The 16,060-nt window shown below is 41.3% G+C and overlaps 1 protein-coding gene across 1 annotated transcript in view; it reads left to right on the forward strand.

Annotated features, from left to right (window-relative positions):
* The window catches only part of clcn1a (chloride channel, voltage-sensitive 1a), a 62,759-nt gene that overhangs the window by 13,441 nt on the left and 33,258 nt on the right, over positions 1 to 16,060 (forward strand). The window contains exons 2-9 of the mRNA XM_084080640.1: positions 5,492 to 5,604; positions 5,986 to 6,191; positions 6,723 to 6,854; positions 7,375 to 7,503; positions 8,797 to 8,930; positions 13,059 to 13,136; positions 13,533 to 13,611; positions 14,608 to 14,733. Coding sequence (XP_083936766.1) covers positions 5,492 to 5,604; positions 5,986 to 6,191; positions 6,723 to 6,854; positions 7,375 to 7,503; positions 8,797 to 8,930; positions 13,059 to 13,136; positions 13,533 to 13,611; positions 14,608 to 14,733 — 997 coding nt within the window. The remainder of the gene's footprint in view (positions 1 to 5,491; positions 5,605 to 5,985; positions 6,192 to 6,722; positions 6,855 to 7,374; positions 7,504 to 8,796; positions 8,931 to 13,058; positions 13,137 to 13,532; positions 13,612 to 14,607; positions 14,734 to 16,060) is intronic.

A 16,060-nucleotide genomic window follows, 5' to 3' on the forward strand; every position in this document is an offset into this window, starting at 1 on the left:
AGCCGGGTGGAAGCTGTTCATAAACCTGGTGGTCTAACCCCAGTGATTAGCTCCTGACAGACAGGGACATGGACACACAGACATAACCTCCCTCCCCAGCGCTCAGACTGGCAGAGAGACTAATATTATTGTCAAATAAAATTTGATTATCGGAAATGCTGGGTGCAGAAAACTCATAACAAAATAACACTTGACTCCTCCCGGGGCTTGGCCCGATTATCGCCTTTGTAGGCTGTGGGTTTTCTCTTAACTGATCCAGGAAGCCCGTTGCCAACAGAAGATTACACGGGCTGGCGGGCACAGGGGGCAGCAGGTGTGAATGTGTGTTTACAACTGCATGAATGCATAATGCAGTGCAGGGGAAACAACACGCGTGCCTGACACACCTTCCTAATACCCCTTGCAGGAATCTAAAAGGTATTAGGATTACGTTGTTAACAATGCAACCACGGGGTACAGTAAGTCCATAATTATGACAAATATATGAGCAGCTTATGTACAGGAAGTATGTGTGTGCTACATAAACAGTAGTATATACAGACAGTCAAATTGACATTATCATTATCATTATCATTTGAAAATAATAACAAGTTTGTTTTAAAAAAAATCTAAATATCAAAAACTAAAACTAGTAATGTCCATGGAATGGATCAGAAATATTCATAAATTAAAGTTCTCTGTCGCCACGACTGAGTCCAGTCATTTTGACTCGTGTCATTATGGAGTCATTATGGAAGCGTGTCACTAGTCTACAAGCTACATCTACAAGCTTAAAAACGCGCCTGCGACGTTGTAAGCTTGTAGATAGCCTATCTTCGCTTATTAGTTATTTTTAACATTAAAGAGTATTTGAAGAGGTCAAACTAGCGATAGAATACATGTCCAATCATCCAGAAATCCCTAATGATCTCGGATATTTCATAAAATCAAAGCCTAAATCTGCAATTTCTTCAACTGGCTGGCTGTATGGCGGCCAAAATAATAATAATGTTACATATTTTGCTTGTTTATGAAACACAGCACTATAGTGTGATGGGGGGGGCTCCTTTCATGCTGTTTCACAAATCGCACATTAGGACTTGGCCTAACAAAATGTTTCAGTCGTGAGATTTTATTTAGCTTCAATCCATGTATATTGCATCCTCCATCTGTGCAATGTCAGATCCTCTGTGCAATATTTCAGTGTGGTCACGTAATATTGTAATATTCCACCAACTACACTGGAATATCTGTCCACGGTAATTTATGATGTGCAGAGGAGGGGATTACGATACACTTTGTAATCCCTCACAATGCACTGCACCTGTGGCCTGTCAACATCCACTGTGAAATGGCTTCGGGGTGAAGAGATGCCTGCGAGCACTGGCAAGAAATCAATTCACAACCCCACCCCGAACATAAACTTAATCCATTAAGATCGGGAACGCATCTGTATCATTTTAAGATATACAAGCTTGTAGATCTGCAAATATTTTTTTTTATCATGAAAAATGTGTGCAAATCTTTGAATATATTTTTTAAAGCGAACAATTGTAACTCAAATCGTATTGCTTCTGGGGATTCTACAAATGTCTTCTAAATCTAATCTATTCTAAACAGTTTTTTGAAAAAAATACGTATGTTGCTATATATCTGTGGTGCAGTGCTCAAATCTTTTCATATCAAGGACTTCCCAAAATGATATGTATTTGAACGCGGGCCCCCATCTGGAAATATGTTGTTCCAGGGACCCCTCAGAAGTTACAAATGTTCGCTTTAAAAATATATTCAAAGATTTGAGTTACAAATGTTCGCTTTAAAAATATATTCAAAGATTTGCACAAATGTTCACGATTTTTCTAAAATAGCAGATCTACGAGCTTGTATATCTGCTATTTTTGAATAGCCAAAGAAATCTAAAATGACACGGATGCGTTCCCGGATTGAATGGGTTAAATATTACACGTGTGCACGTGCATGTGTGGCAGCTGGGTGCCACACAAGATTTGGTGCCCAGTTGCTATTGTTCACGTAGTGTATGTGCAGCTCAGTGAGTTGACCATGGCATCCCATTCTTTCATGAGTAAGGCTTGGCTGTAACACCACCACGGTGCATGGTGTTCCATTCCTTCTGACGTTACCAGCTCTAAAGTATTTGCAAAGGCAGTGCTGTCAGACATTTTGGACTACACTTTGACCCCTTTGCTGTTTTGTGTCTCGTAGAGTGGAGGGAGGGCAGGTTCATATTCTGCCCTGTCATAGCTCCTCTATCCTTGCTCCTAAAAGGGTTACGTAAAGAAGGAAAGGACATCTATATGAAGATTCAAGATCTTATAGATTTGATTTTAACACTCGTAAAATGCGATCTACACACCTGACCTGATGATATACATTTGCTTTGATAGTTGACTATAAAAAAAAAATGAAGAGAATAACATTGAGTCTAGTAGTGTGTGTGTGTGTGTGTGTGTGTGTGTGTGTGTGTGGATAGAGAATATAAGCTTATTTTTCAAACGTGTGTGTTTGTGCACCCAGGTGCTCACACCTGCACGGCCATCTTTAAGATGACTTTATTTCACTGAGTCATCATGAACTACGACCTCACTATGGCACTGGGTTAATCACCCTACCATATGGTACAGAGTAAACTTGTTTTGGTAGGCTGTGTTAAGCCCGATTTATACTTCGTCATACACCAATGTCGACGTGCTGAAAACAGCCTAGCTATGAGCTGACAACGCATTAAATACACAACGCGTTTTCATCTTGTAGATTTGCTATTTCTGGGGTGAGACACATCATACGACGGAGCATACATTAGGCATCCGTCGACATGGAGGAGAGGGATTATTTGGTTCTGTACACTTGTTTAGAAGTTTGTTTTAGGAAAGTGTGTGTGTGTGGGTGTGTGTGTGTGTGTGTGTGTATGTGTGACTCTCTAGTTAGTTAGTTAGTTAGTTAGTAGAAGTTTTATAAATATATAGGTCTAGAGAGAAACATAGCGGGAAGGCAAAAGAGAGAGAGTGTAAAGAAGAGGTGCAATAGTATTAGATCTAGGGAGAGACTGAGAACTAGTAACTGAGAAAGACTTAGAGAGAGAGAGACAGATAGAGAGCGAGAGCGTGCCTTGGAGACAGTGAAGTGAGTGAGTGCGGCTGAGGTCTAATCTCTTCCCCAGATGTCCGGGCTGATGGTCATGGATGGGTTCCAGCCATGATAAACCTAGAGGCAGAGCCCATGTTTCCCTTTCCATTAGAGCTGTTTTGGTCAGCGCATGCATGGTCCGTGGCTATTTTTAGAAACGGTTCCAGCCACGGTACACTGCCAACAGGAGAGTACTATCACACTCCTACACTCTCCCAGGTACTAGACCAATACACTTGTAACTCACAGATAGTATTCTGCAGGGAGAGTTATGGATTTATAGTTCCGTTAAAGTTATCTTGTCATGTGAGCCTTGTTGATTGTATAGCACTTTACTCAGCTTATGGCAAAACAATCTGATTGCCTTTTAGATTTCAAACACTTAGTACATTATACATCTTAAAAGAGTTAAATTAACACTATTGCTAATTAGGCTACTGTTAATATTGCATGTACAGTACTGCTGCTAACTATGAAAAATACTTTCTCAAATAATGAAGCTCTTTGCTACGGTTGTTTTGAAATTTGCAGAAGGTGCTTGAGTTCCATGACTATAAGTTTATGCACTTACTCCCTGTGAGCTGTTGTAGCTTGTAGATCTGCTTTTGTTATTGTTGTTAAAACCATCTGGAGCACTCATCCAATGTCATTTTGATTATGCATGCACTGCATGGTACTCTTGCGCCTCAGAGGCACTACGATCAAAACTACAGACCTCTCAAAACAAACTGGTCAGACTACTAAACCTCACACCTAGGACTCACCTAACCCCTGCTCATTATGCCGGGGTGGGATGGCTCAGGGTAGAGGACAGAGTACATCAGCAACTTGCAATGGGCCTGGTTTTCAAGACCAGTGCCCATGTACCTGTCAAACTACTTTGACAGGTGAGAAAAGAGTGAGAAACGCCCACGGGCACAACACCAGAGGGATCTCCACTGATCTCATTCCCCCCAGATTCGGTACAAACATGGGGATGAATTCATTCCACTATTGCCACCTACCCTCCTTCAAAACCGCCACAAAAGAGCACCTGTCTGCAATTTAATTTAATTAAAATATTTTTTAATTTAAGTCTTCTAGCATGTCAAAAGAACTGACCCCCCACTGTTTTTCTGTAAATATACTTTTTACTGCTCCTAGTATTGATGATTTCTTGTATAATATTGTATGTCTTTATATGTCTAGGTTAATACACAGAACCACAATGGACTCAAGCCCTCAGGGCTTTTTTGTGTTATTCTTCTAGAATTTTTGTATAACCGTACCTCTGTACTTTTTGCAAACAGTTAAACGATTCAATCTATCAAATATGACACTCATTTGACTACTGTCATTTATGTCTAATGAATGGATGATGCCTGACTGAGATTGACTTTATTGTCTGGCAGCACAAGGGCTGTCAGAGAATGTGAATATTAGGGGTGTCACGATTCACTTACCTCACGATTCGATTCAAAATCGATTCCTAGGGTGCCGATTCGATTAAAATTGCGATTCTGCGATTAATTGATATTCGATTAGATTCTGCGATTTATTGCGATTTTCTAGGGTGCCGATTCGATTAAAATTGCGATTCTGCGATTAATTGATATTCGATTCTGCGATTTATTGCGATTTTCACCATGAAAAGTTGAATCATACACTTCAATGCAGCCAGATCATGTCAGGCAGTCTTTCTGACATTGATTTCAGACAAATTGCCAGTGAAAAAGGTACTAACTTATAAAAAAAAATTAAAAAAAAAAAAAAAAAAAAAAAGGTTTTTTTTTTTTTTTTTTTTTCAAAAAATCGATTTTAATATTTTGATTCGATTTTTAAAATCGTGGCATTAAGAATCGCGATTTATTCATGAATCGATTTTTTTTGACAGGCCTAGTGAATATATGAATGATGCTTGGTATGTGGGTTGGTGGATTGGTCGTTTAGAATCAACAAGGTTTTATTTGTCACTCACTCTCTCCTACAGGCACAAGTAGCGGAATTCTAATTCACAGTGTATAAATGAGTCTAGTTTAATTGATTGATTAATGGATGGACTGACAGTGGTTTAGGGAGTCCCACATGCACTAGCTCAGTGGTGGAAAAAGTACTCAATTTTTTTACTTAAGTAAAAGTATATTATATTCTCTTGTCTCTTTCTTTTCTCTGTCTGCAGACTGGCCCCCGGGCCAGTGTAATAACTGGAAGGGTAATAACACTACAAATCCCGTACCTATAAACCTATAATTGATTGATTGAGGTGAATGGATGATTGGTTGATTTATTGTTGTTCTGTTGTTTTCGTTCAGTTTTCTTACCGTGTAAAAAAACATTATTGATTGATTGACTGACCTATTGTATTGATTGCCGTGACTGTGTTTTCCAGCTATATGGCGAGTACCAGGAGCACCAGGGGGGGTCCGGACGACGAGAGGCCACCCGCCTGCTGACAGAGAGACAGATCAGAAGACATGGAAACAATCACCACAGTAGCCACGGGTAGGCCTGTCACAATTATTACATAATCGCCTAATCGCAATTATTTGAGATAATCGCAATTATTTTGCATAATCGTCATAATCGTTTCCATGTTTCCATGTTCATACATTTTCTAAAGTTTTCCAAAAATAACAGAAATAGCAGATCTACAAGCTCACATGCTTGTGAGCTTGTAAATAAGCTATTTCCCCTATTTAAGTATAACATTATTAAATATGTCAGTAATTTCTTATTTTGTCATATCTGCCCTGTGCAACTGTTGATTACGAAGCCTAAAAGGCAAACAGGTATAAAAAGTTCAATGGCAAAAACACAATTAAATCGTTAATCACAATTATTTGTGATTAATTATTCGTCAACTTGAATGTTTAATCGTGACAGCCCCAGCCACGGGAAGAACCATTTACACCACGGACACAGTCGCCACAGACATGGAGAGAGAGGCCACAGAGAGAGGCCACTCACCAGACACAGAGGAAGACCACCACCTCCTTGTCCCTCTGACACAGAGGTGGGCCTCGAGGAGGAACCCGCGGCGGAACAATCGTCTTCTGTAAAGAAAAGACGATCCTACTCCAAATGCGGAGGTAAGTAAATCCCCACAAAACACGTGGAAGTCCACACAGTAAGTAAGTAAGCCTTGCCGAGCCATGTGGCCCATAGGGCCCCTAGCGTTAGAAGGAGTTCTCCTTAACGCTATGGTACTTTCGAGCCGCAGCCTCTCGTCTTTAGTAAAAATAAAAAAATACATTTTCACTACTCACCAAGTCGCACATTAGGACTTGGCCTAACAAAATGTTTGAGTCGTTATTTTTTTTGTTGCTCTAACCCATTCAATACGGGAATGCATCTGTATCATTTTAGATACATTTGTCCAAATCTTTGAATATATAATTTTTAAAGCGAACATTTGTAAAATATTTTATTCCAGGGACCTCCAGAACCAAAGATTTGAGGTACAAATGTTTGCTTTAAAAATATATATTAAAATATATATATAAAAGATATATACACAAAATGTTCAAGATTTTTCAAAAATAACTGATCTACAAGCTAAAATCTAAAATGACAGATGCTTTCCTGAGCTGCAAAGTTAGGGTGCATTTGTGTTTTTGCAGACTGCATACCTCGGGTGCAGAGGTTCATGGTGACCAAGCTGGGAGAGGACTGGATCTTTCTGGTCCTGCTCGGCATCACCATGGCTCTGGTTAGCTGGACCATGGACTATGCCAGCGCCAAGAGCCTGCAAGGTAGGAAGGACTACAGATCCCACAATGCAATTCTTCTCACCACAGGAACGCTTGATCTGCACAATTCTTCCTTCTCTCTGTCTGTGTCCCTCCTTTCCTTCAAATGAATGTAGGGGTGCAACAGTTAATCTAACTAATCGATACAAATAAATACTTCATAATTTACAAGCTGTGTGAGCTTGTACATCTGGTAAAAAAAAAAAAACGGCACAGTATAAAGTGAAGTATAAACAAAGTATGAAATAATGATTAGTGGTTAGGTGAATTGATTTGTTGATACAACATATAGATTTACAATATTTAAAACACGCTTCTTGATTATTGAATTAATGAAAGTAATCTGTAGTATAATCGCCAAAGAAAATAATTGATAGTTGCAGCCCTGAATTAACTTTCTTTTTTCCTCCCTCTCTCTCCATCCCTTCCTGTACTCTTCCTCTCTCCTCTCCGCTCCGCTCCTCTCCTCTCCTCTCCTCTCCTCTCCTCTCCGCTCCTCTCCTCTCCTCTCCTCTCCTCTCAGCCTATAAGTGGATCCATGGTGAGCTCAGAGGGAACATCCCTCTCCAGTATGTGACCTGGGTTTCCTACCCCATGATGTTCATCATGTTCTCCTCCCTCTTCTGTAACCTGGTGGCGCCGCAAGCCATCGGTGTGTACCCCCCTCTCAATCACACACACACACACACACACACACACACACACACACACACACACACACACACACACACAGAGGTTTATATTGCTATACTTGTGAGGACATCACATGTTCCCCTCAATCTCTCTCGTCTCTATCTGTCACTTAATTCTTCCTCCATCCATCTGCCTCTCTCTCTCTCCCTTTCTCTCTCTCTTTTTCTCTCTCTCACACTTTTTCTTCACATAAATCTTCTCTTCTGGGGGTCCCTGGCACAAAAAAAAATCAGATGGGGGGGGGGGGTTTGCAGCCAAATATATATATATATATATATATATCAATTTGGGGGTCCTTGACATGAAAAAGTTTGAGAACCACTGCACTACAGTATCTGACTATCTCTACGTACATGATCTGTATGGCCTTTACAAGCTTGCAGCGGAATAACAACTTGTTGAGCATGCAAATCGTTGCTGTCACGTGGATACCTTGTATGTCCAAAAAATGTTCCTTTTGTATTTTGTAAAAATATTTTTAAATAGTGAAAACAGACGATCTACAAGCACTTTTATATGAAGTATGGCATTCATTTTGTGAAAAGAAGTTGAATTATGGAGATACAAGGTTTTCCGCCCGACAGTAACAAGCCAAGCGAGCAAACAAGCAAAGTCCCAGCCTGTTGAGAATGTATTAACTCTTTGACTGCCAGAGTATTTTCATAAAGTACTCCCCCAGTGCCAGCGATTTTCGTGTTTTTTTTTGTTATTTTGTAATTTAATTTTCAAATAGTTTGTCTTTCTGCGGGTTTAAACACATACATAGATCGACCAGCAGAGAGCAGTACATTGACACCTCAATCACTCGCTGACTCGCTCGACCACCCCCAAACAGAATCAAACAGTCACTACGTCATAAACCGGATGTGACGTTTTCGACAATCGCTGATCGGGCTTAAATACGATGTGATACACGACGCCGATGACTGATCGTCACCCAGACTTAAGAAAATAGAAGTGGAGCTGTCCGTTCGTTTTTTATACCATGTGAAAAAACACGTTTTTCCTATTCTGGCCTAAAATGACCGGGGGAAAAAATGAGAACCGGAAACGGAATCTGCGTCATGAAACCGGAACCCAGTGAGTCTGAAGGAATCAGGAAGCGAAAGTGATGACTCGGCTTGGCACTAAGAGAGTTAAGAGTGAATTGTAGAGTAAATTGTACTCTACAGTACTAATGCAGGTTTCTTGTGCTGTTCATTCACTTGTATCTTCTCCCTGTCCTCTCCCATCCCTTCCTCTCACCCTCCAGGTTCTGGTATTCCAGAGTTGAAGACCATCCTGCGAGGTGTGGTGTTGAAAGAGTATCTAACTTTCAAGGCCTTCATCGCTAAATGCATTGGCCTCACTGCGGCCCTTGGCAGTGGCATGCCTGTTGGGAAAGAGGTGAGTCTTATTCTTATTATTATTCACATCATATTTACTGGTTGTTGTTGTTATCATGTGTGCCACCGCAGAGGGCCAAATGACATGTACTGTATGCACCACATTTTAACGCATCTGTGTCATTTTAGATTTTAGCTATAACCATTATTTTTATACTTTGGCTATTCAAAAATAGCAGATCTACAAGCTCATAGCTCGGCTCATACAAGCTTGTAGATCTTTAAATACATACACTTTAAGTACATTTTTTTGAAACAACATTTTTAACTCACATCTTTGCTTCTGGGGGTGTCCCTGGAACAACATATTTTGATGGGGTCGGCGGCCAAAAACATATTTAATGTGGGGTGGTCCTTGACAAGAAAAAGTAAGAGCACCACTGATATAGCAACAATAGTTTTTCTGAAAAATGAAGTAATTTTTTGAGACATTTGACAGTTACAAATGCACGATTTTTCAAAAATAGCAGATCTACAAGCTCATAGCGTAGCACTCGGTGCTTGTATATTTTTGACAAGCAATGCTATTTTTGAATAGCCAAATAAATCTAAAACTAGAAAAAGTGCTCCTCGGAGCACAGGTCTCCGCCAGTTCAAGTAGGTTATTGCGCCATCATGAGGCTGATTTGAAAATGTTCTAGTGGCATTTCTTCCTCGGCCTTGTGGGAATGTGCGTGCAAAGTTGCGGTGCCCAGTTCTCCAGAACCGCCGATCCAACCAATATGGGCTTCCAATATATGGGCATACACTGATGACATCAGGGATCTCCACATATGGGCATAAACAGGGACAAGGACCGACAGATACAGATATCTCCATTTATGGGCATAAAAGGCACACAGGTAGACAGACAGGTCCAACGGGTACTCTGACAAAGCTCCCTTTACTATGACTCAGACATATTGAATAGGCAGTGCGACGTAGGTGTGAGCAGTTTTAGAAAATGATGTAGGACATGGTTATTATTCTAAATCAACGTGTATCGCGTAATACATATCATATTGGGACCCTTTTATTGCGATACGTATTGTATTATGAGGTTTTAGGCAATACCCAACCCTAAGAGGAACCACTGAGATGGCCACTATATGGCTGATTTTACAGCTTTTTTTTACCCATTTCCCCCCCCAATTTAGCTGTTATGCCAAGTGATTCCTCCCCACTTACATTTGTGAGTTGTCTCTGCTATTGCCTTCGTCCTACTCCGCCCCGCCTAACACTCCCTGCTAACAGGTGCCACACCAGCCTATAGGAGTACGTGCATTGACAAATATCACCTCCTTTGCCCAGCTTCCCTCCCCAACACAGGCCAATTGTGTTCGTATACAGACACTCGACAGAGCCGGATGCACCACGGTGGATTCGAACCCACAACTTCCGTGGTGGTGGGCAGAGACTTTATCACTGTGCCACCCGAGCGCCTTTCTGGGGTCATTTGATCAAGATGTATCTCTCAGATTTTCCAGATTCCATTCTAATTGGCTATGACTCTGCCTTCTGAAGTTTGCATGCCCTTGGTAGGCAACCCGGCCTGTCTGAGACCCGCGCTCCTAGAAGCACACTTTTTAAAAAAACTTAATTTCATACTGGAAGACGGCAATTGAGGTTTGAATGGGCTGAGACTTTATCTCAGTAAATGACATGGAACTCCATATTTGGGCATGGCTGACACCATAGTGACAACATAATGATGACGGGAGCTTTGAATCAGCTGAGCTTAAAACCAGACTGCACAGTGTGAATGACACACATGGAGAGAGACATTGAGGAAGCCTTTATCGCCTACAAGAGGAACTATTCCAGCAGAGTCAGGTGATTGCCCCGTAACCAATCCTGGAGGTTCGTAAGGTCACACATCATTAGTTACATTCTTGGACCATTACAGTTACAGCCCATGCATACTGTAGCAGCAGCTTTGACGATGAACCCACTGTTCCCTACAACGAGCCAGCAGCAAGAAAATTCAGCAGAATCAAGTCCTTACAGTAGTCAACAGTCTACCAGGACTTTAACTCAATGGCAAGTAAAGACACATTGTCTGACTGAAACAGGAAAGAAAACTCACATCTGCAAACAATGTGACAAGCGTTTCAGTTCCAATTCTAACTTGAAGACGCACCATGTTGTCCACACGGGAGAAAAACCTTTCTATTGTAAACAGTGTGACAAGAGTTTCGGTCTGTTAGATAACCTGAAGAAACACCAGCGTGTCCACACTGGTGAAAAACCTTTCTACTGTAAACAGTGTGACAAGAGTTTCAATCTGTTAGATAACCTGAAGAGACACCAGCATATCCACACTGGAGAAAAACCTTTCAACTGTAAACAGTGTGACAAGAGTTTCAGTGAGTTAAGTAAGTTACAAAGACACCAGCGTATTCACACTGGAGAAAAGCCTTTCTACTGTAAACAGTGTACAAAGAGTTTCAGTGCGTTAGGTCACCTACAGAGACACCAGCGTATTCACTCTGGAGAAAACCCTTTCTACTGTAAACAGTGTGACAAGAGTTTCAGTCGGTTAGATCACCTGAAAAGTCACCAGCGTGTCCACACTGGAGAAAAACCTTTCCACTGTAAACAGTGTGAAAAGAGTTTCAGGGAGTTATATAAGCTACAAAGACACCAGCGTATTCACACTGGAGAAAACCCTTTCTACTGTAAAGAGTGTCACAAGAGTTTCAGTCGGTTGGATCACCTGAAAAGTCACCAGCGTGTCCACACTCGAGACAAACCTTTCTACTGTAAACAGTGTGATGGAAATCTATAGGGACCCCGTCCTGCAATCTGAAGCATGGTTCCAGGTCGTTCCTAGTCCAGAAACCGTCTAGTCCTCCTAAGCGTTTGGGATCCAGAGTTCAGAGCGCTCTTTCTCCATCCACTCAGCCAGTCCATCCCCCGTTGGGAACACCAGGGCTGAAGACTCCACAGGACCCTTAGCAACACCATCATACGCCATTCTTGAAAAAGAAACACAAAACTTGTATAAATAATCTCATCTTTACAAGGGTTCGCAAAATGTAAAATCACAAAATTCATTAAAATCACATACAGAGCCGGAGCCGGCATACTTTCAACATTTAGCCAACATCTATTATATACAGGGATATATAGGATTAGATGATCTTTTCAAATAGTGTAGCTATACACATAATGTACCCATATACATATCATATGATATTTGACTCTGCATATGGAAAAACAAATATCAATGTGTTATAGCAAACCACAATACTTAATACCACACAAGCCGTAGAGATATTTAGCACGTTGTCATCATCTCTTATTCCTCCTCTCTCAGAACAGTTCCACTGCAGTTCATAAGTGGACCTTAGAATAAACACTCACAATAACATTATTTAACATACCCTAACTAAACCACATGTATGGCATTTAGATATGTATGGCATTTAGCTATAAAAGGCAGATGTGAAAAATGCAGGCTGATGAGGCTGATTTTTAAAAAATCAAGTGGCATTTCTTCCTCGGCCTAGTGGGAAATGTGCTTGCTAAATTGCACATATATTGCATGCTTTGTTCATGATTTGAGGCATTTTGTTCAAAACGGACCAATCCTGCAAACTTTGGAAGCCAATCTTAGCCAATCAGGATGGAATAAGGAAAATCGGACAGATCCGCGTTAATCACGTGACTATAGAGAATACTGTGTACCGATTTGCGTGATTTTTGGACAAAATCTGTAGGAGTAATATAAAGAAATGTGTTTTGCAAAAATGGGCCTCATGGTGGTGCTATGACAGGCCCATGTGAAATATTTGGGGCAGAGGTTCGGAATTGGCATCCAGGGAGTGTGTGTGCAAAGTTTCTCTGCGATCAGGCCAACGGTGCCGGAGATTAGCTGCTCGCAGAGAGACGGACGGACGGACGGACGGACGGACGGACAGACAGACAGGGTGCAAAACATACTCTCTGGCGGAGACAATGACAGAGATGCGTTCCCTGATGGAATGGGTGAACACGGCGGCCAAATCGATGTGTGTTCAGAATCAGATGTTCAGTGGACAGACGGGTGGGGGCCGGCAAACACTTTTGAGATTTTCAAGTTCCGAAGTTTGGGAACCACGTGCATTACATTACAGGCTTTCATTTCAACCCGTGGTTGTCTCTCCAGGGTCCCTTCGTGCACATCGCCAGTATCTGTGCTTGTGTTCTGAGCAGGTTCATGTCCTTCGTCTCAGGAGTCTATCAGGTGAGCAGAACATCTGAGTCAATCATTAATGATCAATTCTGTACAATCACACAAATATGTTTTTTTCCCTTTACATTGCGTTTATTTGTTTCTGTTAGCGTCAGTCTGTCTGTCTTTCTTTCTCTCTTTCCTTCTTTCTCTCTTTCCTTCTTTCTTTCTTTCTTTCATTGTATTCCGTTTCAATACTCCGTTTTCATACTCCCTTTTCTCCATGCTCCCCTCCCGTGTGTGTGTGTGTGTGTGTGTGTGTGTGTGTGTGTGTGTGTGTGTGTGTGTGTGTGTGTGTGTGTGTGTGTGTGTGTGTGTGTGTGTGTGTGTGTGTGTGTGTGTGTGTGTGTGTGTGTGTGTGTGTGTGTGTGTGTGTGTGTGTGTGTGTGTGTGTGTGTGTGTCAGTAGAACCCATACTGTTACACAGACATCCTAACAGTGGGCTGTGCGGTGGGGGTGGGTTGCTGTTTTGGTACCCCTCTAGGAGGTACTCTACTCTCTCTCTCTCCCTCCCTCTCTCTTCCTGCCTTTCTACATAAGTGGTTCTCAAACGTGTCATATCAAGGACCCCCATGTTAATATGTATTTATCCGAGGACCCCCATCTGAAAATGTTTTGTACGAAAGATGTGTTGTTAATAGCAGATCTACAAGCGCACAACGGGCCACGACGCGTTATGAGCTTATAGATCAGTGGTTTTCAACAAGTGGTCCGGGGACCACCAGTGGTCCTTGAGGGGGTTCCAGGGGGTCCCCAGCCAAATTAATAATTAGGAACCAAATTGACCCTTATATGTCTGTAACTCTGAGAGTGTACAAATGGAACCAAATGGACCCGAACACTGATGATGATACTACTGTGTAGATTGGGTCCCTGGGCTAATATGTGTCAATTTGGGGGTCCTTGACGCAAAAAAGGTTGAAAACCACTGTCATAGATGATCGGCTATTCTCAAATAGTCAAGGACCCCTGGGGGTCCCCCGGAACCCACTTTTGAGAACCACTGTTCTTCCATTTTCTCTCTTACTGTAATACATGCATTTAGCCCTTTGACTTCACCTGCTAAAAAAAACAGTACAGTATGTTTATGAATAAAACATAACAATTTACATACATGTACAATACATTTCATTGATGTTGAAGACAATATGCGATTTACAGTATACTGTAGCAATACTACGGAACTGATGCTTGCGGGGCGATTGGGACTATGTATCCCATAGGTTTTGTCAGTGTTCAGATTATATTCACACATATCTGGTGGCTGCTTTTCATCTTTAACTCTGTGATTTTGTCATAAAAAGCTTATAGTCACACATTGTATACACATTACACACAGTGTCATTGCTGACCTGTATCTCAGAACCTCAGTGCATTTATGTACTTGTTTAAACCCAGTTTAAATGTATACACACACACACACACACACACACACACACACACACTCGCACACACACCTTTTAATATCATTCTTCCCTACCAGGTGTGCTGTTCAGTATTGAGGTGACGTCCACATACTTTGCGGTGAGGAACTACTGGAGAGGCTACTTTGCTGCCACCTTCAGTGCCTTCATATTCAGAGTGCTGTCTGTCTTCAATAAAGATGCAGGTACACATACTCATATTCAATAAGCATGCAGGTACACATACTCATATTCAATAAGGACTCACAGGGACGTGCACAGATAGACTCTAGGTGGAGCTAGAGCACCTGCCCTTTGCCCTCTTGACCAGAAGTGCCCTTTTGAAAAAAAGAAAAAAAAAGTTTTATTTTTTTCAGTTTACAGCAGGGGCTTCAACAGGGGGTCCGGGACCCCTAGGGGGTCCTCACTCAGAGTTACTACAGGGGGTCCGCCAAATCATTATGTGATATGATTTTTCTTTTTACCATAACCACTCGAAACCTACTGTAGCATCCCTTTTCTGAGGAGAACTTTAGCCAAAAATAGCAGATCTACAAGCTCACAACGCCTCGCGCTGCGAGGCGTTGTGGGCTTGTAGATCGGCTATTTTTGGCAAAGAGGTATAGGTGTAGAGGGGAAAAAGAGCAGACCAAGTAAACAAAAAAAAGTATAATTTACTTGAGCACCTGCCCCTCAAAATGTCTGTGCACGCCACTGAGGACACAGGTACACATAGTCATATTCAAAGTGCTGTCTGTCTTCAATAAAGATGCAGGTGCACATACAGTACGTATACTGGCCCAGGTGGCCATTTCCTGTCTGTATGCCCTAACCTTGAAACAAACTGAATGGAATGATAGAGTGGATCTTGCATAATATCGTTGCTGTCGGGCAGAAACCTCTTATCTCCATGTAGCGTAAATTAACGCCTTACTCGATAGAGACAAAATATAAAGTACTTGTTTTTTTGTATTTATATTGCTTAGCAGTCTATATAGGATCGACATTCGACACCCTAATACGTCCATAATGGTGCAAATGTGTATCACACTTTATGGCCCGTTCACACGCCAAGCACTATAACTACAGTATAAAGATGTTGTTTAAATTGTAATACAAGTGGAAGGCAGAGTCCATACCACAGCTATAACACAGACGAGTTATGGTTATAGACTATGGAAAATATACTGTGCTTGTAGTCATTGTTATAGTTATAGTGCTTAGAGTGAACAGCCTTTAGAATAATAATTCTGAATTCTAAACACATCCTTCTGATTGTCGTTAATTTTATTTCCATTCATTATTATCATCATCGTTTCTATATTGACTGTTAGTATTAAAAAAATATGTAAATATTATTGTATTTTGAATATATCTGTTCCCCCCATGTTTGCATTGTCCCAATCACTGCCAACCCCTACTTATCCCCTACTAATTCATGTATATTTAATTGAGTTTATGTATAGACGCATTTACTGCACACATAAGAGGATGCACTAGGCGGCGCCATTTGTCCTCAGAAACCGTGGACAA

This window comes from Gymnoscopelus microlampas, assembly GCF_963454915.1.
Source record: "Gymnoscopelus microlampas genome assembly, chromosome: 15".
Lineage (NCBI taxonomy): Eukaryota > Metazoa > Chordata > Actinopteri > Myctophiformes > Myctophidae > Gymnoscopelus > Gymnoscopelus microlampas.